Raw genomic sequence first — 27072 nt, forward strand, 5'->3', positions numbered from 1 at the left:
AGAACCCCTCTTCCCCTCCTGAGAATCCTGGAGCTGGAGAGGTCGAGTCACATGGAGAGAGCGCAAGCTGTGTGCAAAGCACAGCTGCAGCCTCCTGAGCGAGCGGCGCTGAAGCCCTGAGGCCAGACCAGGCACAGAATCTCAGACGGCAGAGCCAGCGCCCCCCAGTCCAGCCCGGGCTAGTTTGTGCAAAGAGCAGACAGAAAGCAGGCCCATTACCTAGGAGTCCCCCGAAGGTGATGGCAGGAGAGAGAGCAGCAAAGTAGATGAAGAGAACGGCTGCAAGGCACTGGCTGTGCAAGGCGTCTCTGATGTCACTGAGATATTTGGGGTACCTGCGCTTTATGTCCCGAACCAGACCTCCAAAACAAATGCCGGTTCGTCTCAATGGGTCGTCCTCAGCGTCCCCCTCCTCTTCCTCCTCAGCCTTCACTTCACACAGCTCTGGGGAGACATGGTGTACGGGGGTTACAACGGGAATGTAGGAAAGAGATCCACCCCTCTCTCCTGGGGACAGATGCTGGCAAATACCCACCTCCCACAGAACAGGTGAGCAGGAGGCAAAAGCTCGGCAGGCTCCCTACACACCCCACATGAAACCTGGGCTTCCCCTCCACCCCCACCCCACGGCCATGCTCCACCCCCTGGGCCTGATGCCCCCCCATGTCCGTGCTCTGCCCCCCTGGGCTTCCCGCCCCCCATGGCTCCCCATAGCCATGCTCTGCCCTCTTGGGCTTGCCAGCCCCCTGGGGCCTCCCACACATTCCCATCTCTGTTACAGGACTCAGCCCAGCTCACCCCACACTACCTGTCCTCGCTTTATCCTATGCAAGGGGGAGGCAGAGGCCTCCTAGCCAGTGCCCCTGGCACAGCCCCCATTGTGCCCTCCCAGGGCAGACAGGGAGACACTGGATGCAAATTCATTATCTGCCAAAAACAGAGTGAGGAGACCTTTAGCTTCCTGGACAACCCCTTCCTTCGTGGACTTCTTCTGCTCCCTCTCCTTTCTCTTCCTCAGTAACTCTTTCTGGAAGGTAGCGATAGACCTGAGCAAGTCTTTCCCCTCCACTTCTGATGGGGGAATGACAATGCTGCAGTCCAGGAATTCGTTGATGGCATTGAGGAGGTCCTGGCGGTCGTCAGCCATGTACGCAGCCTCGTGGAAGAGCTGCAAGATAGACAGGAGGCTCAACCAAGCCAAAGACACCACCAGACTACTTCTGCAGCTGCACAGCGCCTGCCCTACTGCCATAGCCCAACAGATCCACATGCTCCAGCATCCCTGCCCCACTTTCCATGCCAGAGCAGATCCCATCTCCCCGGGATCTCTTCTCCTTCAGGTGTTGGATCAGACCAGTGAGACTGCTAGCTAGATATCCCTACCACCTGGTATCAGAGCAATCTGCTCATCTAGCCAGTATCATAGCTCCTGTCACACCAGCGTTATGTAGCTGTTTTAGGCTGTTCTAAGGGACTTTTCCCCCACGGTCTCTAAATGCCAGGAGTCAAGGAGATGCTTCTAGTTCAGAATCCAATTGACTGGTGAGTCAGGCACTCAGGGACCACAGAGATGGATGGAGTATAAAAATTGGATAGATGGTGCATAAATAGATCAGATCGCTGGTCCACTTGGATCAGAATCCAGATTACTGATGTGACACAAAAGAGCACTGTTCTCTCTAATCTCATCTTGTGTACTCTGCCGCACTGACAGACTAACAGGGAGGAAATCAGTGCTGTGGGAAAAGGCTAGGAATTGTTAAGCACTGTAACTAAGGCACAAGAGAACAACGCTGCCTGGATTGCCCTCAATACTCAAATCATCTGCAGTTCTGCCTTAAGAAAATGACTATACTCAAATGTCATGCTTCAAGGCTTCATCCAGATGCTTGCAGGAGTCAGGAAGGAATTTTTCGTCCAGTGCACTATTGGCCAGATGTATTCTGGGTGTTTTTTTCACCTTCCTCTGAAGCATCATTGATTGGCCACAATTGGAGATGGGACATTAGTGCGGTGGACAGTGTTCTGAGGTGGAACAGAGAGTACTCTTTCTAAATGCCTGATTGAGATGTGTTGCTCACATGCTCAGGGTCATTCTGACGCCTGATCTGGAGTGGGGAAGGAATTCCCGCTCCACCCCTTGGGGGAGATTGGCAGAAACCTTGGGGAGGGGAGGGGGTTCACCTCCCTCTGCAGTATGCAGTGTGGATTTCCCTATCGCTGCAGGGCCTCAGGCATTGATGGCACCTTGGTCTCTCCTGTTCTCTCCCTGAGGCACACAGCAGCATCTCCTGAGGACTGAAATGCTTTGGTCTAACTTAGGTCTTTGGGCTTAACAAGGGGTATCTGGGTGAAATTTAATTGCCTGCGGTATACAAGTGGTGATAGTACATGAGCTCATGGCTCCTTCTAGCCTTAAACTCTATGAAACTAAGAAAGAACTTGGAATGCCAGGCACAAGGGGCAGTCAGTGCCAGGGGCTTCTCAGAGACCTGAGCGTAAAGACATGGAACATGGGGGAGGCAGCCAAACGGGAACTGTCAGAGGGAATCCTTGCAAGGAAAGGGCAGGAAAAATGGAGAGTAAGGCCATGCCTACACTATGGCTCAACAGGGTGCCATAGCTGTGCCACCTTAGCACTGTAGTGTAAATATTTCCTGTGGCCACTGGAGGGGTTTTTCTGTTGCTGTAGGTTATCCACCTCCCTGAGCGGTGGCAGTTTGGTTGACTGAAGCATTCCTCCACTGACCTAGCCGCATCTACGCTGGGGTTAGCTTGTCATAGCGACAGTGCTCAGGGACGTGAACCTCTGCAAGCTGTAGCAACGTTGACCTAACTTTCAAGCGTAAACCATGCCTAAGTTTCTGCTGCCCGGAGGGTTAAAGGAAGAAGAGAGGTTTAGAGAAAGCAGGGGGACAATAGTGCAAAGAAAAAAGCAGGCCCATTAACGACGGAGGGAGGAGTTTAATGAGGACTGTGAAATGGCTGAGGTACTGCACCACTTTCAGAGCATGTCTGAAGTGAAAGGGATGGGGAATTAGGACGGAATTAGAAGTCTATAAGGAGGTCAGGGACAGCTGAGCTCTCTGCAACATACAGACTCCATGGAGCTGCAGCTTCAAATCCTGGCAAGGCTAACTTGGCCCTTCACCCTTCTGATACCTAGCACTTGGCATGGCCAAAGCACAGCACCAACACTAACTAGCTAATCCTCCCACCTGTGTACCACGTCACTACCATCCTCCCCAGTTCACTGACAGAGAAGTGAAGGGAGAGGGAACTGGACTGACCAGGGCCACCCACAAAGTGAGTGCAGAGCCAGGGTTAAAACAGTACAGCTGCCGGTTCCCAGTCCAGGGCTCGGCCCATCAGGCCCATGCACCTCACTCTGTGGTGTCTTTCAGCTGAGAGCCCTCAGAAGCCAAGGAGCCACCTGCTCTACATGAACATTCTAGTGCCGAGCGCAGGGCATTCGGACAATCTCCCCTCCTATCAATCAAGTTTCCCTGTTATTCTCACAGTCCCAGTCAGTCCCTCTTGAGCAATAACCAGCAGATCCCCCAGGCTTCTTTGGATGGACTCCCTTCTTCTGGATCATGAAGCTGCACTCCATGCAGCCTATAAGTCTCTGTGCTGACGCCGATCTGGCTGGGTTTGTTACCTAGCAAACAGCTGGGGATATAAAGTTTCCTATGTACAATCTCCTGCAGCCAAGAGGACGCTGAAAGCTAGTCCAGGAATGTTTCATTCTCACTCTTCTCCTCCAACCCTGGATGTCTGTAGCAGGCGCCTATAATTGTCTCTCCTTTGTCATTCCTTGTCAGAGAATGAGTTTCACTGCCACACTATTCAATCCTAAGGTTAGACAATAATCTGCAACAGTCACCGTCACTTCTAGCTCTTGACGTCCATGTTCCCTGTGCCAGCCAGGCACTGGGCACTGACACACAAAAGCATCAACCCTCTTCTCATTCTTCCTCTGCCATTTCAGAGCACTCTCCCTCTTGCCTTGCGCTGGATGTTGGAAGTACACACGAGCTGAGCACAAAGGCCTCTTCTCCTCTGCCAGACTCTGAGGACCCCTTTACTCCTGCTCTTGGAATGAAGTTTCTGGGGATCTCTCCTTTTGTGTTCACCTCCCAATTTAGCACTTCCTGTCCCAGCCTGATGTCAGTCCTGGTCTTTCTCTTTCACAGAATCATAGAATATCAGGGTTGGAAGGGACCTCAGGAAGTCATCTAGTCCAAGCCCCGGCTCAAAGCAGGATCAATCCCCAACTAAATCATCCCAGCCAGGGTTTTGTCAAGAATTACCTTAAAAATCTCTAAGGAAAGAGATTCCACTGCCCCCTAGGTAACGCATTCCAGTGTTTCACCACCCTCCTAGTGAAAAAGTTTTTCTTTTGTACTGGGCCATCCTCCCTGTCCCAGGCTTGGCTTCTCTGATAAGACCTGTCCCCCCCAGAGCTCCCTGTCCCTAACCCCTGTCCAGAAGAGACTTGGTACAGAGCCTCTGCAGCTTTTCTGTCCTGTGTCTGACCTCTGTCCCACCATACCACTATTCCCCATGCTCTAGCAGGAATGCACACCCAGCGCCTCACCTTGTCAGACATCAGGGTAGAAATGGACCGTCCAATTTCATGGTAATCGACGTTGGCCTGACTGGGTCCCAGCAGGACAAAGATGAACCTGACCGGAATTGGGACCTCCAGGACAGATTCCAGGAAGACAGCCTCATTCAGCCGGACAAAAGCCATAGTGGGCTGTTCAAGGAACTGCACACAGCCTACCAGGAGGCAAAGAACAAAACCACAAGGTCACGGCAGAAGTCAGGAGTCCCAGGTGACAGAGACTGCAGCCCCAGAGCAGCACTAGCGTGGAGAAGGGAGCCCCTGGGCACAGGCCCCATGGTAACTCTCTCACTCAGGCATATGACCTCCCTGCACCATCTGCCTGGACATGCCCTGGTAACATGTTGACAGTGACATACCTCACAGCTTGAGGGAATTGAAACGTAAACCTGAATCTCAGTTGTCACTGAAAAGACAAATAAAGTCTCTTTTCTCGGCTTTGACAACACTCCTGACATAAACCTTCGGATGGGGATGGAAATGTAGTATGAGGTAGCCCTTGCAGTGCAATCATTAAGATTGCGCAGAGGTTTCTGTTTACAGCCAATTTTTCAAAGTGCTCTAAAATCCACATGCCTACTGAGATTGGTCTGAACATTACTGTGTCAGTTGAGGATCCAGGGTACAGTTAGTGAAGCCAGGTTGGGAGCAGTTGGTCAAGAGGTTCCTAAGATGCAGCCCCCACCAAATTACCTCATTTAAAAATCTGCTGGCTCTTATAGTGTATTTTTGCCCTGCAGCTAGGGAAAAAATAGAGGCAGGATCAACAAGGAACTGACATGAGTTTATCTCAGCTAGTGAAAGCCAACAAGAACCAGCCACCAAGCAGTCCATTTTTTAAAGTGCTATAAAATTAACAGGCACATTCAAACAGGCTTGAAACGTAGCCCTGGTCTACTGTGACAAAATGAGACTGTTCTATAATATTTTTATGAGTCCAGTAGGTGCCTCAGTTTCCCCTATGTGCTGTGTTGTTACCCAGTGGGTGGAAAAGGCCTCTCAGAGCAGGCCAGGAGACGTAGGTGTGGGTGTCACCGAGCTGTCTGGGTCTGGTCCGGTCCCCATAGCAATGGAGCATTGGAGAAGACAATGGCAAATCCAGTCACCAGGACAGTGACACCTAGCAGCCAATGTCCTGGAGTCTGACAAAAAAAGCTAAGTCAGCATGATCCTTAGTGTGGACACAGATAAACTGGTAGAAAGGTGCCTTGTATTTACAGTCCCTACATTCACAGCAAGAAGCTATACCAGTATAAAGATATAAGAACATAAGAATGGCGATACTGGGTCAGACCAAAGGTCCATTTAGCCCAGTAGCCTTTCAGGGACACTCAGAACATGGGGTTGCATTCCTGACCATCCTGGCTAATAGCCACTGATGGACCTTTATAACGGTCTGCCTCCACAAGAAGGGTTGTACCACTTTAACTATACAAGTTTCTAACTGATAAAATGGTACAAAAACAGTGTGTAGACAAGCCCTTATTATGGCAGTTGACGGCCTGGGGTACAGATTGTGGTGTACCTTTAGGGCCATTCGTTCAGTTGGCTCCTAAGATACAGCTCCCCTCAAAATAACCTCATAGATTCATAGAGTTTAAGACCAGAAGGAACCATTAGATCATCTTCTCTGACCACCTGTGGAGCACAGATCAGAGAATTTCACCCAGTTTCCCCCTTTTTAACCCAATAACTTGTGTTTGGCTAAAGCACCTCTTCCAGAAAGACCTCTAGTCTGGATTTGAAGCCATCAAGAGCTGGAGAATCCACCACTTCACTTGGGAGTTTGTGTCAAGGGTTAATTACTCTCACGGTTAAACTATTTCTAATGTGAATTTGTCTGGTTCAACTTCTGCCGCAAATGTGTGTGTGCGCCTTTCTCCACTAGATTAAAGAGCCCTTTAATGTCCTGTATTATCTCCTTCGGAAGGTATTTAGATACTGGAGTCAAGTCACCTTGCCATCTCTTTTTGACAAGGTGAACAGACGGAGCCCTTTAGGGGCTTGTCCTATACAGACAGTTAGTGTGTGGGAAGGGTGGGTATAAGTCTGCAGGGCACTTCCTTGCCACAGCACTAACTGGCCATGTACTCTGCTGCCATGCACGAACAGTTCTGTTACGTGCTTTGGTCTCCTGTCCAGCATTAGATCAAAGTGCATGATGGAACTTCTAGTGCACAGTGGCAGAATCCACAGAGCCAGTTAGTGCACAACAAGCTAGTGTGCTGTATATTTACACCCCAGCTTTCTGTGCACTAACTCTCGGTTTAGACAAGCCCTTAGTCTGTCACTGTAAGAGAAGGTTATTCACCCTGTGAAGTAACTGAGGTTCTTCGAGATGTGTGTGTCTGTGGGTGCTCCACTTTAGGTGTCAGCGCGTCCCTGCACCATTAATTGGAGAATTTCAGTAGCAGTGTCCGTCTGGCCTTCTGAATGCTGCAGTGAGCACATTTTTGGGAATATGTGACTCACCAAGGCACAAGAACATAAGAATGGCCATACTGGGTCAAACCAAAGGTCCATCTAGCCCAGGATCCTGTCTTCCAACAGTGGCCAATGCCAGGTGCCCCAGAGGGAATGAACAGAACAGGGAATCATCAAGTGATCCATGCCCTGTCGCCCATTCCCAGCTTCTGGCAAACAGAGGCTAGGGACACCATCCATCCCTGTCCATCCTGGCTAATAGTTATTGATGGACCTATCCTCCATGAACTTATCTAGTTCTTTTTTGAACCCTGTTATAGTCTTGGCCTTCACAACATCCTCTGGCAAGGAGTTCCACATGTTAACTGAGCATTGTATGAAAAAATACTTCCTTTTGTTTGTTTTAAATCTGCTACCAATTAATTTCATTTGGTGACCCCAAGTTCTTGCGTTAAGAAGAGGAGTAAATAACACTTCCTTGTTTACTTTCTCCACACCTGTAATGATTTTATAGACCTCTATCATATCCCCCCTGAGTCATCTCTTTTCCAAGCTGAAAATTCCCAGTCTTATTAATTTCTCCTCATATGGCAGCCATTCCATACCCCTAACAATTTTTGTTGTCCTTTTCTGAACCTTTTCCAAGTCCAATATATGTTTTTTGAGATGGGGTGACTACCTCTGCACGCAGCATTCAAGATGTGGGCGTACCATGGATTTATATAAAGGCAATATGATATTTTCTGTCTTATCTATCCCTTTCTTAATGATTCCCAACATTCTGTTTGCTTTTTTGCTGCTGCTGCACACTGAGTGGATGTTTTCAGAGAACTATACATGACGACTCCAAGATCTCTCTCTTGAGTGGTAACAGCTAATTTAGACCCCATCATTTTATATGTATAGTTGGGATTATGTTTTCCAATGTGCTTTACTTTGCATTTATCAACTTTGAATTTCATCTGCCATGAGGATGCAGAGTGAATGTCCATCTGACACAGACAGTGTCAGGGCATGATGTGCATCACTTAAATCCTGGTGAACCAGGCATAGCTGAATAGGAGTGGTTGGACCCCAGTGTAGACCCTAATGGTCTGAGAGGGAAATATAAAGAATATTTTTTAACACAAGGAAGGATAAGTAACCAACTAGTAACTAACTATAAACTTTTAACTATTTCTGTAAGTGTGTAACAAGCTAGTAGGGACACCACTGGGAGCTCTGTCTCTGGAGGAGGATGTTTGAGAAGGAGCTGAGGGGGTCGGTTTGCACGTGCTAGATGAGGCACCCGTGGTGCCACGAGACAGGAACCGTGCATGCACGACCCAGACGGGCACTGCTGCTGAAATTCTCCGATCAACGCACCGACACCTGAAGTGGAGCACCCACAGGACCATCACTTGAAGAAGAGCACAATTGCTCCAGCCCTGCAATCATTTTTATGTCTCTCTTCTGCAGTCTCTCAAATTTTTCAACATCCTTTTAAAATGTGGGTACCAGAACTGGACACAGCATTCATGGGCAGCAGGTGGAGCCCCCCTTTGGGGCGACTAGTCCCCAGCTCTGCCCCTTCCACCTGCACCCTCCCCACAGCTGGAGTCCCAAGACCCCCCTGCCCTGCTCACCTCCCATGGCCGGAGCCACAAGCCCCCGTCCCCCTGCCCTCCTGCTGGTCGCAGGAGCCCAGGGCTGGCTGAAGCCCGGAGGGCCCCCTCCCCACTTGGAGGAGCCCCAGGCTGGACGAAGCCCTGAGCGCCTCCCACCTTGGCTGGAGAAGCCCCAGGCTGGCTGAAGCCCCGAAACTCCCCCTGCCTGGAGGGCAGAGCCTCACCTGGCCAGTTATACCCACCACCCATGGCAGGGTTCCAAACTCCATCTCACCAGTGCCATATGCAGAGGTAAAATCACCTCCTACTCGCTACTTTTGTTTATGCGTCTGTGACAGAATGCAGGCCAACAGCACTTGTACTAGCATTCTGATCACTGGGTCACCCTGGAGTAAACCTCATGGCAAAATTGTGCCCAGATGATATATTTGGGGATGGGCTGGAGAGAGCTACAACTCACTAGCACAGGAAGGAAGTGCGTGAGGGAAAGACAGACACTGGCAGGCTTTTGAGAGTCAGAGCCAAGAGCGATCTTTTGAGGGAAGATACCTTCTGTCTCCCCTATCCTTGGCGGAGTGAGCTAGGCAATGTATGCCATGATAAGTACAGAGCGTCACCAGTTTGTAAGGGCCATGTGGAAAGAACACCGTAAATAAAATGCACAAGATGTTTGACCAGAAGAATGTCTGAGTGGTTTGTGGCTAGACAAGAGACAGGAGCAGGACAACACAATGTCACAACATCCCAGGACCGTATAAGCACTTTTTGCCACAGCATTACACTGGCAGCTCATGTTGAGTTGTTTGGCCACTATGACCCCTAAATCCTTTTCAGAGTCACTGCTTCCCAGGATACAGGCCCCATTTCTGTGGGTGTGGCCTGCATTCCTTGTTCCTGGATGTACAACTCTGTATTTGTGTTAAAATGTATTTTGTTTCCATGGATCCTGCCTGGAGCGAGGGTGTCTCCAGGTGGTCTTATACTTCTCACCTTGTCTAAAGAGGGTGTTCGTGATAATCATGCCACTTTCTAAAGCATTTGCTCAAGAGGAGGATGCCGTTGGAGTTAGCTTTTCCTACTCCTTTTCCAATAGTGCCATTCCAGAGATCTGACTCCTGCCCGACACTAGCGTTAAAATCTCCAAGGAGAATGATCTTGTCCTCCTTGGGAATGTTGGTCAAGACTTTGTCAAGATCTATATAGAACTGCTCCTTGATATCCGCGATAGAATCAAGTGTTGGGGCATATGAGTGTTGCTGAGCTCAGGACGAAGAGTCATAAGACATTCATTGATTCCTACCGGCAATTCTGTAAGCTGAATGACAAACTTATTCCTAACAGCAAAACCGACACCATGAATGCACCTGTCCTTTGCAGATTTTCCTTTCCAGAAAAACGTATAGCTTCCACCTTCTCCTTTCAGTTGACCTTATCTGGGCACCTTGTCTCACTCAGGGCAGTGACACTGATGTTATATCTCACAAGTTCCCTGGCGACGACAGCAGTTCTTCTTTCTGGCCGTATGTTATCTTTGTTATCCATTAGGGTGCGAACATTCTATGCAGCAAAAGTCACTGTCTTTTTATAGCTTCAACCGCCGGCAGAGTGATCCCACTGGATGTGGTAATCCAGCCAGAAGTGTATGAGACAGCCTAGGCTTAGGGCACCTTTTCTAGCCCTCTCCCCATGTGGGATGAGCAGAGGTGTGATAAATGAAGGGGGGTAGCTACCTTTTATGGACACCCTGCCAGCCAGTTAGCTATAAAATCCCTGTTAGTAGCTGCTCTCTACTTGCTTCACCTGTAAAGGGTTAAAAAGTCTGACTGCGTGCATAGGTAAAGGGAAAAAGAAAAGGAGTACTTGTGGCACCTTAGAGACTAACCAATTTATTTGAGCATGAGCTTTCGTGAGCTACAGCTCACTTCATCGGATGCATACCGTGGAAACTGCAGCAGACTTTATATACACACAGAGAATATGAAACAATACCTCCTCCCACCCCACTGTCCTGCTGGTAATAGCTTATCTAAAGTGATCATCAAGTTGGGCCATTTCCAGCACAAATCCAGGTTTTCTCACCCTCCACCCCCCCCACACAAATTCACTCTCCTGCTGGTGATAGCCCATCCAAAGTGACAACTCTCTACACAATGTGCATGATGTGGACTACAAGCCGTCAAGAACACTATCCCCGACAATGTCACGGCTAACCTGGTGGCTGAACTTTGTGACTTTGTCCTTACCCATAACTATTTTACATTTGGGGACAATGTATACCTTCAGATCAGCGGCACTGCTATGGGTACCCGCATGGCCCCACAGTATGCCAACATTTTTATGGCTGATTTAGAACAACGCTTCCTCAGCTCTCGTCCCCTAAAGCCCCTACTCCACTTGCGCTATATTGATGACATCTTCATCATCTGGACCCATGGAAAAGAAGCCCTTGAGGAATTCCACCATGATTTCAACAATTTCCATCCCACCATCAACCTCAGCCTGGTCCAGTCCACACAAGAGATCCACTTCCTGGACACTACAGTGCTAATAAACAATGGTCACATAAACACCACCCTATACCGGAAACCTACTGACCGCTATTCCTACCTGCATGCCTCCAGCTTTCACCCTGACCACACCACACGATCCATCGTCTACAGCCAAGCTCTGCGATACAACCGCATTTGCTCCAACCCCTCAGACAGAGACAAACACCTACAAGATCTCTGTCAAGCTTTCTTACAACTACAATACCCACCTGCGGAAGTAAAGAAACAGATTGATAGAGCCAGAAGAGTTCCCAGAAGTTACCTACTACAGGACAGGCCTAACAAAGAAAATAACAGAACGCCACTAGCCGTCACCTTCAGCCCCCAACTAAAACCCCTCCAACGCATTATTAAGGATCTACAACCTATCATGAAGGATGACCCAACACTCTCACAAATCTTGGGAGACAGGCCAGTCCTTGCCTACAGACAGCCCCCCAACCTGAAGCAAATACTCACCAACAACCACATACCACACAACAGAACCACTAACCCAGGAACTTATCCTTGCAACAAAGCCCGTTGCCAACTGTGCCCACATATCTATTCAGGGGACACCATCACAGGGCCTAATAACATCAGCCACACTATCAGAGGCTCGTTCACCTGCACATCCACCAATTGATATATGCCATCATGTGCCAGCAATGCCCCTCTGCCATTTACATTGGTCAAACTGGACAGTCTCTACGTAAAAGAATAAATGGACACAAATCAGATGTCAAGAATTATAACATTCATAAACCAGTCAGAGAACACTTCAATCTCTCTGGTCACGCAATCACAGACATGAAGGTCGCTATCTTAAAACAAAAAAACTTCAAATCCAGACTCCAGCGAGAAACTGCTGAATTGGAATTCATTTGCAAATTGGATACTATTAATTTAGGCTTAAATAGAGACTGGGAGTGGCTAAGTCATTATGCAAGGTAGCCTATTTCCCCTTGTTTTTTCCTACCCCCCCCCACCCAGATGTTCTGGTTTAACTTGGATTTAAACTTGGAGAGTGGTCAGTTTGGATGAGCTATTACCAGCAGGAGAGTGAGTTTGTGTGTGTATGGGGGTGGGGGGGATGTGAGAAAACCTGGATTTGTGCTGGAAATGGCCCACCTTGATTATCATGCACATTGTAGGGAGAGTGGTCACTTTGGATGAGCTATTACCAGCAGGATAGTGAGTTTGTGTGTGTGGTTTTTGGGAGGGGGGTGAGAGAACCTGGATTTGTGCAGGAAATGGCCCAACTTGATTATCATGCACATTGTGTAGAGAGTTGTCACTTTGGATGGGCTATCACCAGCAGGAGAGTGAATTTGTGGGGGGGGGGGGTGGAGGGTGAGAAAACCTGGATTTGTGCTGGAAATGGCCCAACTTGATGATCACTTTAGATAAGCTATTACCAGCAGGACAGTGGGGTGGGAGGAGGTATTGTTTCATATTCTCTGTGTGTATATAAAGTCTGCTGCAGTTTCCACGGTATGCATCCTATGAAGTGAGCTGTAGCTCACGAAAGCTCATGCTCAAATAAATTGGTTAGTCTCTAAGGTGCCACAAGTACTCCTTTTCTTTTTGCGAATACAGACTAACACGGCTGTTACTCTGAAACAGGTAAAGGGAAGTGAGTGGGCACCTGGCCAAAAGAGCCAATGGGAAGGCTAGAACTTTTTAAAATTGAAACAAGACTCCCCATTTGTCTGTCTGTGGTTGTTCTCCCGGAGAAGGGACACAAAGCAGAGCCAGGAATGAAAAATCATCAAATCATCCCTAGAAACTACTCATTTGAAACCCCCGATATGTAAGTAGATCAGGAAATGTCTAGGAAGATGCGATTAGGTTTGTCTCTTATTTCTTTATGGCTTGTGGACTCCCCTGTATTAACCCCAGGTGCTTTTGTTTTGCTTGTAACCTTTAAGTTGGACCTCAAGGAAGTTATTTTGATGCTTAATCCTTATAAGTGGTTCTTTTTAAAATCTAGCAATAGTCTGAGTTTTTAGATGTATTTTCTTTCTTTTGGTTTTTAATAAAATTTACCTTTTTTAAGAACAAGATTGGATTTTTGTGTCCTAAGAGGTCTATGCACATGCTGTTTAATTAGCTGGTGGCAACAGCTGATTTCCTTTGTTTCTTTCTCAGCTCTTCCCCGGAGGAGGGGTTGTGACGGGGCTTGTGGATACCCCACAGGAAGGAATTCCCAAGTGCTTCTTCCTGGGTTCTCAAAGGGGGTTTTTTTGCGCTTGGGTCATGGCAGCATCTACCCATCCAAGGTCAAAGAAAAAAGCTGTAACCTTGGGAGTTTTATTCCAGCCTGAAGTGGCCAGTATTAATTTTTAGAATCCTTGCGGGCCCTCACTTTCTGCACTGAAAGTGCCAGAGCGGGGAATCAGCCTTGACAACAGGGGATCCTAAAGAGGACTGCTCAGTCACGATAGTAGCTGCTGAATTGCACCCATCTCAGTCCAGGTGCCAGATGACCATCTATCGCCGCCTATGTGCAGATTCGTGGCTAGGGACTGCCAGATTCACTAATCCTGTCCCTGTCCCCGTCACCACTAGTCTGTCACCGCAGGGCTAGGAAAAATATTATTTCCCATGGTAGAAGCCTGTGCATGATTTCTTTTAACGTGGGGAAGCTGGTGCACCTACAGTGACCACACAATCATGACAGCTTGGAGGTATGAGGCCCAGTGGCAGGGAAAGTCCAAGACGACTGGAGATCTCCACTTGCTGCAGCCTTCATGCACTTTCACAGCCGTTGAGATCCAAAGACCCTCTTCCACCTGATCCACCATTAAGGACTTGGGGGATTGGACCATGCTTTGTCTGGGACCTCCCCTTAGACCTATTCACCTTGGGAAACCCTACCACAAACATGAAGCTCCCGACAACTTAGCTCTGAGGATCATTGGAACATGCAAGCCCCTTCACCACAACAAGATGATGGTCCCCAAATAGGGGCTGCTATGCCTACAGCTGATGATGATAATGAAAATCTCTGGAAGGGATTAAAGACTGCCATTCTCTCTGCATGTGCTGAGTCCATTGGCTATGTCACCCGCCATCACCAAGATTGGTTTGATGAGAATGATGCTGAAATTCAGGACCTGCTTGACCAGAAAATAAAAGCTCATCGCATGTGGCAAAATGACATATCACACCAGCAGAAGAAAGAGTCATACAAGCAACTTAAGGCTAAAACCCAAAGGAAAATCCGTGACATCAAAAATAAGTGGTGGCAAGAAAAGGCCCAGGAGATAGAGCTTTATGTTGATAAACATGCATGAGGAGGTTTTTTTCAGGCAATAAGGGCCATTTATGGCCCATGTTCCCATAGACGCACATCACTCCGAGCCCAAGATGGTTCAACGTATTTTAAGGACAGCGAAGCCATCAAAGCCAGATGGAAGGAGCATTTTGAGTTACTCCTGAACCGTGAGTCAACTGTCTCTGATGCCACTATTGAATCTATACCTCAACGACATGAAAGGAATCTCTTGCTGACCCCCCCGCCCCCGAAGAAATAACGCGAGCCACTATGAAAACTAACAACAAGTCAGCAGGGCCAGATGGCATACCAGCTGAAGTCTATAAGTTTGGAGGTGAAGAACTGGTAGGGAAGCTCCACAAAATTTTTTTTTTTTTCATACCTGGTATAATGAGAAGATTCCAGAAGACCTGAGAAATGCTAACATTGTTACAATCTTTCAGAAAGGAGATAAGTCAGAGTGTGGAAATTATTGAGGCATTGCCTTGCTATCTACAGCAGGGAAAATTCTTGCCCGTATCCTCTTAAACTAATTACTTCCCCTTGCTGAGGAAATATTGCTGGAATCTCAGTGTGGTTTTAGACCGTCCAGTCGGACAACCGACATGATCTTCATTGACCGCCAAATCCAGGAAAAATCTTGGGAACAAAATCAGGGCCTGTTCATGGCTTTCATCGATTTGACAAAGGCCTTTGACTCTGTCAATCACGAAGCCCTGTGGAAGGTGCTGGCCAGGTTTGACTGCCCTCCAAAATGTATTAAGGTCCTAAGACTTCTCCATTATCAGATGACTGCCACACAGTTCTCTGAAATGGTCTTGAGAAGGAACCTTTTGTCATCAAAACTGGGGTTAAGCAAGGATGCATTGTTGCCCTAACCCTGTTTTCCATCTACTTAGCAGTCATTTTTATCCTTGTTAAAGATCACCTCCCCAGCGGAGTTGATATTTAATACAGAATGGATGGGTGGCTCTTTAATCTTTGATGTCTCTACTCAAAATTTAAAGTCTTCAGGGTGTCCGTTACTGATCTTCAGTATGCTGATGATTGTGTTATCCTCGCGCACACTGAGAATGACCTTCAGCCCATACTGGATTTTCTTGCACAAGCTTACCGGAGCCTCACTCAATATTGAGAAGATTAAAGTGTTCTATCAACCTGCTTCAGGCCTTGCACATGACCCACCACAAATAACCATTGAGGGACAGACTTTGGAGACAGTCGAGCACTTTTGCTACCTCGGTAGTCAACTTTCTCAAAATGCAAAAATCGACAGTGAGACCCAGCACAGAATCCAGTGCGCAAGTGTTTCCTTTGGGAAATTGCTCAGATGTGTTTTCATGGACCATGACCTATGGCAGGACACCAAGATCCAGGTCTAAGAGACAATTGTTGTTCGTACACTCCTCTATGGATATGAAACCTTGGTGACCTATCAACAGCACCTAAAGAGTCTGGCAAAGTATCACCAACGATGCCTCTGGAAGATCCTTTGCGTCAAGTGGCAAGATCGCTGCACTAACGCCAGCATCCTCTCTGAAGCCAAGATCACCAGCATGGAAGCAATGATCCTTCTGCATCAACTTTGCTGTGCCGGACATTGTGTGCGGATGCCAGACTCTCACCTCCCAAAACAAGACCGCTACTCTCAGCTCACCTATGGTCAGAGATCCCGTGGTGGTCATAGGAAATGCTACGAAGACACACTGAAAGCGCATCTTAAGAAAACTTATGTGGATATCACATGCTGGGAAGAGCAAGCCACCAAACAACCCCAATGGCATCCTATCCTCCATCAGGCAGTGGCCTGCTTCACGGAGAAGCGCCTTGCCCTCGAAGCTGAAAAGAGGGAGAGCAGGACGGAAAAAGAAATAACTTTCTCTCAGCAGGCAGCTGCCCCACCACAAAATGTCTGTACCTACTGCAGGTGGATTTGCGGTTCCAGGATTGGACTCCTGGGTCATCTCAGGATCCATATGTAAATCCATGGTAAAGATCATCCTTGAATCGAGGGATCACCAATCAATCAATCACCACTGATATTGTACAGTGTCCTTTTTTAATCAGAATGTTGTGCAATATTAAGTCAAACATACATCGAGGCAGTTATCTCATCAAAGAATTAAATCAGGTTTGTTTGGCAAGACCATTCTCCATAAAACAGTGATGACTGGTATTAATTATTTTCCAATCCTTTAATTTGTTATTAATTGAATCCCACACCAGCTTCTCCATTACGTTGCCTGGGACCGATGTCAAGCTAACCAGCCTACAGTTATCCCCATCATCCCCTTTGCACTTTTTGAATACTAGCACATTAGCATTCTTCCACCCTTCTGGAATTTCTTTGTTATTCCAGGATTTACTAATAATTAACAGCACCAGGCCAGCGATCTCCTCAGCTGATTCTTTTAGAATAATAGAAGATTTGGGTTGGAAGAGACCTCAGGAGGTCATCTAGTCCAACCCCCTGCTCAAAGCAGGACCAACACCAACTAAATCATCCCAGCCAGGGCTTTATCAAGCTGGGCCTTAAAAACCTCTAAGGATGGAGATTCCACCACCTCCCTAGGTAACCCATTCCAGTTCTTCACCACCCTCCTAGTGAAATAGTGTTCCCAAATATCCAACCTAGACCTCCCCCACTGCAATTTGAGACCGCTGTTCCTTGTTCTATCATCTGCCACCACTGAGAACAGCCAAGCTCCATCCCCTTTGAAACCCCCCTTCAGGTAGTTGAAGGCTGCTATCAAATCCAAACTCACTCTTCTCTTCTGCAGACTAAACAAGCCGAGTTCCCTCAGCCTCTCCTTGAAAGTCATGTGCCCCAGCCCAATGATCATTTTCATTGCCCTCCGCTGGACTCTCTCCAATTGTCCACATCCTTTCTGTAGTGGGGGGTCCAAAACTGGACGCAATACTCCAGATGTGGCCTTACCAGTGCCCAATAGAGGGGAATAATCACTTCCCTCGATCCGTTGGCAATGATCCTACTAATTCAGCCCAATATGCCATTAGCCTTCTTGGCAACAAGGGCACACTGCTGACTCATATCCAGCTTCTCATCCACTGTAAGCCCCAGGTCCTTTTCTGCAGAACTGCTGCTTAGCCAGCGGGTCCTCAGCCTGTAGCAGTGCATGGGATTCTTTCATCCTAAGTGCAGGACTCTGCACTGGTCCTTGTTGAACCTCATCAGATTTCTTTTGGCAAACTCCTCCAATTTGTCTAGGTCACTCTGGACCCTATCCCTACCCTCCAGCATATCTACCTCTCCCCCCAGATTAGTGTCATCTGCGAACTTGCCGAGGGTGCAATCCATTCCATCATCCAGATCATTAATGAAGATGTTGAACAAAACTGGCCCCAGGACCGACCCTGCTTGATACCGACTGCCAACTAGACATCGAGCCGTTGATCACTACCCGTTGAGCCCAACAATCTAGCCAGCTTTCTATCCACCTTATAGTCCATTCATCCAATCCATACTTTTTAACTTGCTGGCAAGAATATTGTGAGAGACCGTATCAAAAGCTTTGCTAAAGTTTTAGGTCTCCCTGGTTCAAGTTATCCAGGCCTGCTGATTTAAAAATGTTTATCCCCAGTAGATGTTGTTTAACATTCTCCATCTGATGAAGTGAGCTGTAGCTCACGAAAGCTCATGCTCAAATAAATTGGTTAGTCTCTAAGGTGCCACAAGTACTCCTTTTCTTTTTGCGAATACAGACTAACACGGCTGTTCCTCTGAAATTCTCCCCTTGGTTACTGATTGACCAAAAAGTACTTCATCGTCTCCATGTGCTACGAGTACATCATCCCGCTTCTTTCCAAATACAGAACGGAAAAACTTCTGCTTTCTCTGCATCATTAGCCATTTTACATCTCCAGCTAGCAACGGGCCTATACCATTGCTAAGATTTCTTTCATTCCTGACATCCTTAAAAATACCTGAATCAATGTTCTGCACTTCATAACTCCAAATTTACATTTCTTGGTATCCATTTCCCCTTCTTTTCATTGGCTATGGATTGCTTTTTCTATTCCTAGTAGTTCCTCACAGTCTCTTCTAGTCTTGATGAACCTAAATAATTTTGTGTCCTCTTATTTTTCCACCTCCCTGCTCACCCCTTTTCCTACGTCCCCATGCTCAGGGACATCTCCACTTTCAACAGTTTCCTCTGAAGCCAGTTCCAATGATACCTCCTGACCCATTTCTTCCCCACCAAAATTCCTGAAGTAAGGAGTCTGTAGAAAGCAGACTGTAGGAAAGAGTCTGTAGGATGGGAGCTGGCCCCTCCCCTGCTCTAGAGTCTCCTTGTGAGAAGGAAGAATGTATCTGTACTGTCTCCACTGTGAGGTCCACACAGCCAGCAAGAGGCCACCCTGACCCTTCCTCAGCCAGCCCAAGTGCCTGGGGAAGTGTCATTCCACTGGCTATTGGGCAGCTTCTCATACCACAACTCACACAGCACTGCAGGGTTCATACCAAATTCCACCGGTGAGGCTCAGGGCCTTTACCCAGCCTGCTTAAATAGGCTCTGAAACTGGCCCGAGCGTGCAGCTTTAAGTAGAGATGGGCAAAACAATTTGGAAATGCACCACACTGAAGTGTCACTGGAAAGTGAATCCAATGCTTGACAAGGTTCTGAAACATTCAATGAAGGGTCACCACCCAATATTCCTCCCTCCCAGAAGGGGGTTGAGATGGGCAGAGCTAAACATTTGCCTGCCTCCCAGTCCCCACTCTACTCCCCACCATCCCAGCTGGGAGCAGCTCTTCCTGGGGAAGGTCCAGGGATATGCTGTCCCCCCTCAGGGCATGGCCTGGCAAGCTGACTGTAGCAGAGAGGCTTTTGGGGCCTGAAGGATACCCCCAAAAGCCACCAAGTCCCCCGTAAATGACAGCAGGAAGAGGCAAGAAGGGGCTATTGGAGGGAGGTTCTCAGGGCTTAGAAAGTGGCTCCCTCCCCCCTTAAAGTTTGGATAACAGGGATTGGCATCCAAATACTCCAGGCAGGTGAACGCATGTGTCTGGCTAGGCCCCAGCCTGGGCTCTGAACTGGGCCTTCCCAGCGGGGTTCTGACTGGCACTTCTTACCCACGAGGACCACGGACGCCTCAGCATCATCAGGAATCTTCTCCATCAGTTTCAGATATTTGCCACGATGCCCCTCGGAACTGTGCAGATGCAGATTTTTCTATCCCAGTCAGAAAGAAACAGGTGAGGACTGGACTCCCAGGACCGACTCCTCCCCTCCCCAGCCCCCTGCGTCACCGGGCCCGACTCCTTCCCGCCCCCACCCAGCCCCCTGCATCACCATTTACACTGGGCCAGACTCCTCCCCTTCCCCACTCAGTGCTGCATGTCACTATTTACACCTGAGCCTTATTCCCCCCCTGCCCCCGCACTGCATGTTGCCATTTACACCTGGATCTAATTCCCCACCCCCTCATGTGTTGTCATTTACTCTTGGGCCTGATCCCCTGCCCCGCATTTCACCATTTACATTGGGCCTGACTCCCCCAGCTGCCCCTCACCATTTACATCCAGGCTCAACTCTCCCTGCACCATCATTTCACCTGAGCCCAAGTGCTGCCCCCCACCTCCATACACACACACACGTGCTGCAGGGCACCATTTACACCTGGGCCCAATCCCGCATCCTGCACAGCATGTCAGCATTTACACTTAGACCGGGGGGCGGGGGGGGTTTAACTCATTAATGTTTATAAAGCACTTTAAAATCTGTGGGCAGAAGGTGCTGGGAAGGGCAGAGGCTGAGTAGTATATTTGTGTGCTGCAGCCATGTCTCGGGGGCCCAGCCATGGACCTGGGCCGTTAGTCTCTAAGGTGCCACAAGTACTCCTTTTCTTTTTGCGAATACAGACTAACACGGCTGTTCCTCTGAAACCTGTCGTTTGTTATGTATGTGTACAGCATCTGGCACAAAGGGAAGGTCCCTACCCCATGGAGCTCACAATCTAAGACAGGAGATGACATGTGGATACATCAAACCAGCAGGAACGCTTGGGTCCAGTAAAGTTGTTTTCTTGTCTCTGGACATCTGGGCATATGCGGCTGATTAGAAACTTCTCCAGGGTGACAAGCACAGTCTCTGAGCAACCCCCCAACCTGCTCTGCCCTTCTAATCACACAGAGGACTGACAAGATCCAAAAAGCGGCTTGGTGCCACAAGTCAGTTATTTCCTCCTCTGCTGTTGTGGCATATTGTCCCTCACCCCCCTAGGAGGAGCTGGCTCCAGACTTTCCCTGCACCAGTTCCATTCCTCTACCCTCGTCTTCACCCAGCTCCCCTTCAGCATCCTCGCCAGTCTCTTGTTCATCATTAGCACCAACAAGAGACAGAGAGGCAGGCAGACTCAGAGGTGATGCAGCAGCCAGCCAGCCCTTGAATGAGGGCAGCAGCACTGCACTGTCTAGGAGAATGGTCCCAGACACAGTGCTGCCAGGGGAGCTGTCACTCACACCATAAATTAAGGCCAAGATTTATCAAAAATGGGAGTCTAAAATTAGATTCCTAAATCCATATTTAGGCACCTCAATAAGTGACCTGAATTCAAAGTGCTGGTTGCCTGCAACTGCTGCTGATTCAGTGGGAGCTGCCAGGCACTCAGCTCTTGTGGCGATCAGACCACTTATTCAAATGCCTAGATAGGGGTTTGAAAGCCTCACTCTTGGCTTCTGCTTTTTTCAATGGTGAGTTTCTAGCCCCCGAAGAGTGCGGGGTGGCACCCCAGGTCCCTGCCCCAAACAGCTCCATTGTAGGGCTGTGGGAGGTAGGCCAAAGGTAAAGCAATAACTTGCAAGTCCCCCTTCCCTCACCTCTTTGCACTCCAAGTCCTGGGCTCTGGAGTCCAGCATCTCGATGCGCTCCTCACCCATCAGAGGCACGCATGTGTCGGCCGTGTGGTTGTGGTTGTGATGGTGGTTCCCCACTATCGAATTCATACTGGAGCTGGAGTGGTTTCGGGGGAAGAACCCCTCCTTCTCATCATTGGGGTGGCTGGAAAGGACACCAGCAGCTTTCAAAAGTGCTAGTGGGAGTCAATGGGACAGTCACTGCCCTCCAGCTTCCTTTCAGAAGCAGGATGCTGGGACACTCCAGTGGCAGCAGCAGTTTCATGGGCTGCACTCAGCTGGCGCTTGCAGTTTGGGAGGCACGAATAATTCATCCCCACAAACCAGCTGTGGCTGGGCAGGAGACGTATGAATTCCCCACTCAGAGATTCTTCCAGTCTAGATAGGGCCCAGGCCCACTGGGGGAGCAGGTGGTGTTGGGAGACAGCAGCCCGGATCCAAATGAACACAGGCACTGAACTCCCTCTGAATGCAGGAGACAGGTTTATGGCACTTGGCTGGAGCAGGGCAGGGCTGGGCATCTGTGCCCTACGCTCCCTTTGCAAGAACCAGAAATAAAGCAACTGATCTCTGATCTGCTCCAATCACTTCAGGACACTCCTCTCTGCTTGCTCCACCCCATGCCCCCTCTCACTGCCCCACTAGAGCCCTTTTACCTCATCATCATCTTGGCCCCACAGTCCCCACCTCGCTTTCCCTCAGGAGCCATTTCCTCACCACCTTGTCTCTGTTCACTCTCCTGGCTCCCTTCCCTTTCTATTCACCTTCCCCTGGCAATCTCTCAGGAGTCCCGTCCTGAGGGCCCTTCGCTAGCTCTTCTATTGCCTCCCCCAAGGCTCTGCTCTCCTCCCAATTCACCCACCCCACACCGCGGCCCTGCTACCTCTGCCCCAGCCTATGACACCCCCAGTCCCTCTCCCCCTCAGCATGGCCCTGCTTCCCTTGTGCCCCCAGGCTGTGACTCCTCCCTGCTCCCTTCACCTGCCCCCAGGCTCTGATCTCTCCCTGCTCCCCTCAGCATGGCCCTGCTCTGATGAACACTCCCAACCTTCCCCTCCATCACTCCCTCAGAGGCTCTGGTTCCTCCACTTCATCACCCACCACCAGGGCCAGGCCTTATTCTGAATTCAGGCTGTGAACTCCACCCCTTCCCTTTCTGTTCCCTCTACTGCCCCGGCTCCCTGAGCCTTTCACCTCTGATCCTGCTTCCAGCTCTCCACCCCGATTCTCTCCATCACTCCCCCATCCCCTCCTCACCCCCCTGCCCCCTCACGCAGTCCCCAGCTCCTGACCGCCTACCTGTGCTTGAGCAGAAGGGCACGCAGCACATTGGCTCTGTCCTCCCCTTTGATTTGGTCAGAGATAATCATGGTCTCCACCACGAGGTGAGCGATGCCAGGAAGGGTGGTTTGCTCCAGGTCCAGCAGCACAGCACCTGGGTGAGGGAGTGGGAGACAGCTGGTCACGGTGCCCACCTCCAGCATCCCCACAGACCCTGCCCAGATACTGGTGTCACCAGCTGGGAGAAAGCAAGCACCAGCACTGCCTTTAGGCAGGGCTCAACGAGGCCAAGGGGCCTGGCACTTCCCCCATGGCCAGTCAAATACACACTGGCATCAGCCACCTCCTCACACTCGCCCACCTCCCACACGTGCCTCTGCCCCTCACCGCCATTCACCCACATTGCACGCTAAGGGTTTCTCTGCACTGCAGTCAGAGGGCAGACTGCAGCACTGCAGACATACCCAGGTTAGCTTTGAGCTACCTAGCCTGAAGAACAATTGCAGCAAAGCTGCAGCTGCATGGGTGGCAGTGTGGGCTGTGTGTAGCCAGGTACGTACGCGAGCCAGCGTGCCCACGGCTTTGCTGCTGTTGTTACCGGAGCTAGCTAGATGTGCGCCACACACCCCTCACCCACGAACACACCACTCTCCCCTCGCACTCTCATGTGTGCACTGCTCACCCCCACCACACCTATGTGCGCACACGTACACACTCTACTGACCCTTCACACTCATTGTAACAGGATGGCTTGCCCCATGGGCTGGACTAAGCTAGCCCTGATTACAGGATGATCCCTCTGAGTGGAGTCATATGACTCCAGTACAAAGGGACAAGGAAGTGGCAGGGGACAGGAAAGCCCAAGAAACTGCAGTTATGTCTGTAGACCCTGAAGGACTCTGAGTCAGCACGGGGAAACCTCAAGAAGCAGAAGAGTGAGGAAACTCTCCAGGCAGAGAGGCCTGGAAGAGACTGCAAAGGCTTGTGGAGAAGGCCAAACTCCAGGCAGGAGGTGCTGGGAAGCAGAAAGATGTCCCTCAGAAAGGTGGGGCTGGGATGAAGACTGTCAGTTCGTGTTCCGTTTTTGTGAGACTTTGTGTTATTTTGGATTCTTGGGAGACAGAGACCAAACTGGAGTTGGGGCCTAGAGGTCAGCATGCACCTGAGGGGACTGAACCCCAGGAGAGGATTGTTTGAACTACCTGTGAACTGAGTGAATACTGAAAGGGGCCTGCTTATTGGGGGGGAAGCAGAGGTAAGGTGCTGCAGAGCCACCTCTGGCCACAAGGGGACACTCAGAAGGCGGCTGCCCATATTACATTCACACATGCACATGGCTTGCCCCACACACCCCCACCACTCATAACACATTCACTCCGGTCACCCCTCACACTCATGCCCAGGGACCAGACACCCTAACACTCTCATACACCCGAGCCACTCCCCCCGCACCCATCACTCCTCCCTCACACTCATCCACACGCTTCCATTCAACTGCAACTTGCTGGTGGCCAAGCTATCCAGCGGGTCACGCAGACCCCTCAGGCCTTTGCACAGATGGGGCTTCATGTAGCTTTCAGGGCTTGCTCCCATGATCCTCTGTCATTGCTAAGGATAAGATTTTGTCAAACAGATTTTGTGACTTTGAGAGACCTCTGAGACATTTTCTGCTTCAGCCCCATGTCCTGGAGTGGGGGTGGCCCCGCAGTGCCGAGCTGCCGTGGGCAGCAGGGGCTGGAGCTGCTAGTCCTCCCTCCCCCAGCCAGCCTACCCCCTCCCATTATTTTGAGTGAAAGTCATAGACAGGTCACGGGCTTCTGTGAATTTTTGTTTATTGCCCACGACCTGTCAATGACCTTTACTAAAAATAACTGTGACAAAACCTTAACCTTAGTCATTAGTCTCTGTTCCTGACTCAGGGGTCGTGGCTGTGTAGGGCCATCTCTGCATCTCTCTCCATCGCCCAGGGTTGGACACAGCTTCCTCATCACTTGGTGATATGACGTCTGGGACCATCCCCAGCAAACTAAGGAAAGCTCTTTCCCTTTTTCTGGGCCCAGAAGTCAATGTGAGTGTCTGTCCCTGTCTCTCCTCTGCCCTGCTGGCTGCCCAGTTGCCCCCTCTGGGCTTGGTCAGGGCTTTGTGTTTCCTGGTTTCCCTGTGCATAGAGAGTATGTATCAGGGGAGAGTCGGTGTCATTCTGCCCAGACCTGTCTATCACTGGTTTGGGTTTGTGCACCCCAGTCACGCCGAGATTGGGGGTTTTCTGGGAGGGTCTAGCAGCTTGAGCATTGTTCGCTTTGCCCAGGAAGCAAACTGCCCTGCCCCCGGAGCTGGGGCTGCTGCCCTTGGGGACCCAGGATGGAGGAATGGGCCGTGCTTGCATTGAGGTTAGCTGCTGATCCACTTGTGCTTTGTGGTGGGGGGCTGTGACAAGGTACTAATTAGAAAGACTGCAGAATCAGCCCCCTGCCATGCCAGCCCCATTTGGGCAAGCTGGCTGGAAAGAGCCTGCCCTAATTGGGGAATGAGAGCCACCTACCAGCCCAATTAGTCCAGGGATATACAAGAGGCTGGGAAGAAGGAAGTGGGCTGGTGGGACGTAGGAGAGTGAGGGAGCGCAGGCAGGGAGAAAGCCCTTCCCCCCTGGGTTCAAACACAGGGAACCCAGAGCTGTATAAGCTGTATGGTGAGAAGCTGGTGGGAGCACAAACTTGTAAATAAAAGCACAAGTAGTTTCAGAACCAGAGGGTCTCTGAGCGACTTTATCTGAGCCTTGCAGAGGCAGGAGCCAAGAGGGCCAGCTGTGCTCTGTTACAGGGGCGAAGGGGGCATTTGCTGCACTGGCTGAGGTGGCAGCAGGAGTGTTCTGTTGTGGGTGTCAATGAGTAGGGGGAACCGGCAGGTCCTGCTTGGCAGCTGTTGGGGGTGAAGTTCCCATGTGCAGAGGATTTGTCTACATCACTGCAGCTGGATCACAGCGCTGAATAGTTTTAGAAACCATGTATTGGGAGGCGCTGTTGCTAGGGGTTTCTTTCAGGCCTAGAAAAGCTAAGAAGCGTTTTATTGCCATGCTTTTACAGGCTGTCTGAAGCTCCCCTGGTGTTGTTCTGAGGCACAGGCCTGTATCATTTCAGACGTGTTCAGACTCATGTTTCTGCAGTAACATTTTAGTTTGTTTTGGGGCTTTTTCTGAATACCCTGACATGTGTCTCCCAGAGCGACCTCCAGGGTCCTGGTACTGTGGGAGGGTTCTAACAGGTGCGTGTTTCTTTGGAGATGCTCTTGTGCAAAGCATTTAAATCCAATACACCTAAAGAATGCCTCTCCTGGGTGCGCAGGGGCCTCTCCAACTTGCTCTCCCACATAGTCTGGATGCTAGGAACAGTGCAAAGTCATCCTCTTCCCAGAGCATAGAAATAAATTCAGCTCAGACCTTCTCCGTTGCCAAGGCTGGTCCTAGGGCTCCTCCCTCAGGATTGTTCAGCCCATTTCCCTAGTCCTCTCTGTGTAGAGGTAGAGCCTTACCTCACCCTTCCTCCCTACCCCCTTTCGGGCAGGATAATGTGCAATCCTGTTACACTTGGGCTCTGGGTACCTTTCATTACAAGATACAATACAAAATCATGTTAGTGCTAAAAGAGCAGCACATTTGCCACCCTTGCCCCAACACAAACGCACTGAGCTCCAGGCAGCCAATATGGCACATACCAGTCTCCCAGCCCCATTGTTCCACTTACCCACCCCCAACCCCTGCCCAAATGCTTGCTCATGCAGGGGGCTTTGCCAGCAGACTCAGACTGTTCCAGACCAGGGGGAGCAAGTTCCAAAGTCAATAGCTCCACCCAGAGAATGCCCTGCTAACAGCCCCCGCTCTTTCCTACTGAGAGGGCCCTGGCTCAGGTGCCGCTGTGAGCGTGTAGACCAGGGGAAGAGGTGTCGCCCTGGTAGGAGGTTCCCAGGCCATTCCAGGCTTTAGAGAATGTGACTCATTTCAACAAAACACCTCCGACCAGCAGCTCACAACTGCACAGCTTTTGGCAATGGTGTGTCCTGTTTCACTAGTTCCCATCTAGCTTGCACAGTCTCCTGCCTAGAGAGGACCTGAATTTCTTATGGAAAAGACAAAATTTAAAAACACAAAACCCTGTTTGGCCTCTTTATTGGCCCAATGCACAGGCCCTGACACAGGGTGCATGTTCCAGCCAGTGCTTAAAGTCAGCAGTTGGGTCTGACAGGACATGGGGCCTTGCACACCAGAGAAGGGACCCTGACACCCATGCCAAAGCCTGGTCACACAGGCCATAGGAGCCTCTCTCACTTCCTTAGCTTTCCTTAAAAGAACCTGGGCTGAGACACTGTTGAAGTGTCTTAAGGAAACAGAACCCATGAATAGCAGCTGCCCTACAAATGTCTCCCCCATGAGGCCCAAATTCACCTGGGCA

General features: G+C 49.8%; 1 protein-coding gene across 6 annotated transcripts in view; it reads right to left on the reverse strand.

Annotated features, from left to right (window-relative positions):
* SLC4A3 (solute carrier family 4 member 3) overlaps window positions 1-27072 on the reverse strand; it is a 77055-nt gene that overhangs the window by 17181 nt on the left and 32802 nt on the right. For all 6 annotated transcript variants that reach the window (XM_048868668.2, XM_048868669.2, XM_048868671.2 and 3 more), the window contains 6 exons: window positions 22646-22781; window positions 21311-21491; window positions 19565-19664; window positions 4601-4785; window positions 952-1168; window positions 220-444 (listed from right to left, as the gene is read on the reverse strand). In XM_048868668.2, the coding sequence (XP_048724625.2) occupies window positions 220-444; window positions 952-1168; window positions 4601-4785; window positions 19565-19664; window positions 21311-21491; window positions 22646-22781 (1044 nt within the window). The remainder of the gene's footprint in view (window positions 1-219; window positions 445-951; window positions 1169-4600; window positions 4786-19564; window positions 19665-21310; window positions 21492-22645; window positions 22782-27072) is intronic.

The sequence above is a fragment of the Caretta caretta genome, chromosome 11 (assembly GCF_965140235.1).
Source record: "Caretta caretta isolate rCarCar2 chromosome 11, rCarCar1.hap1, whole genome shotgun sequence".
NCBI lineage: Eukaryota > Metazoa > Chordata > Testudines > Cheloniidae > Caretta > Caretta caretta.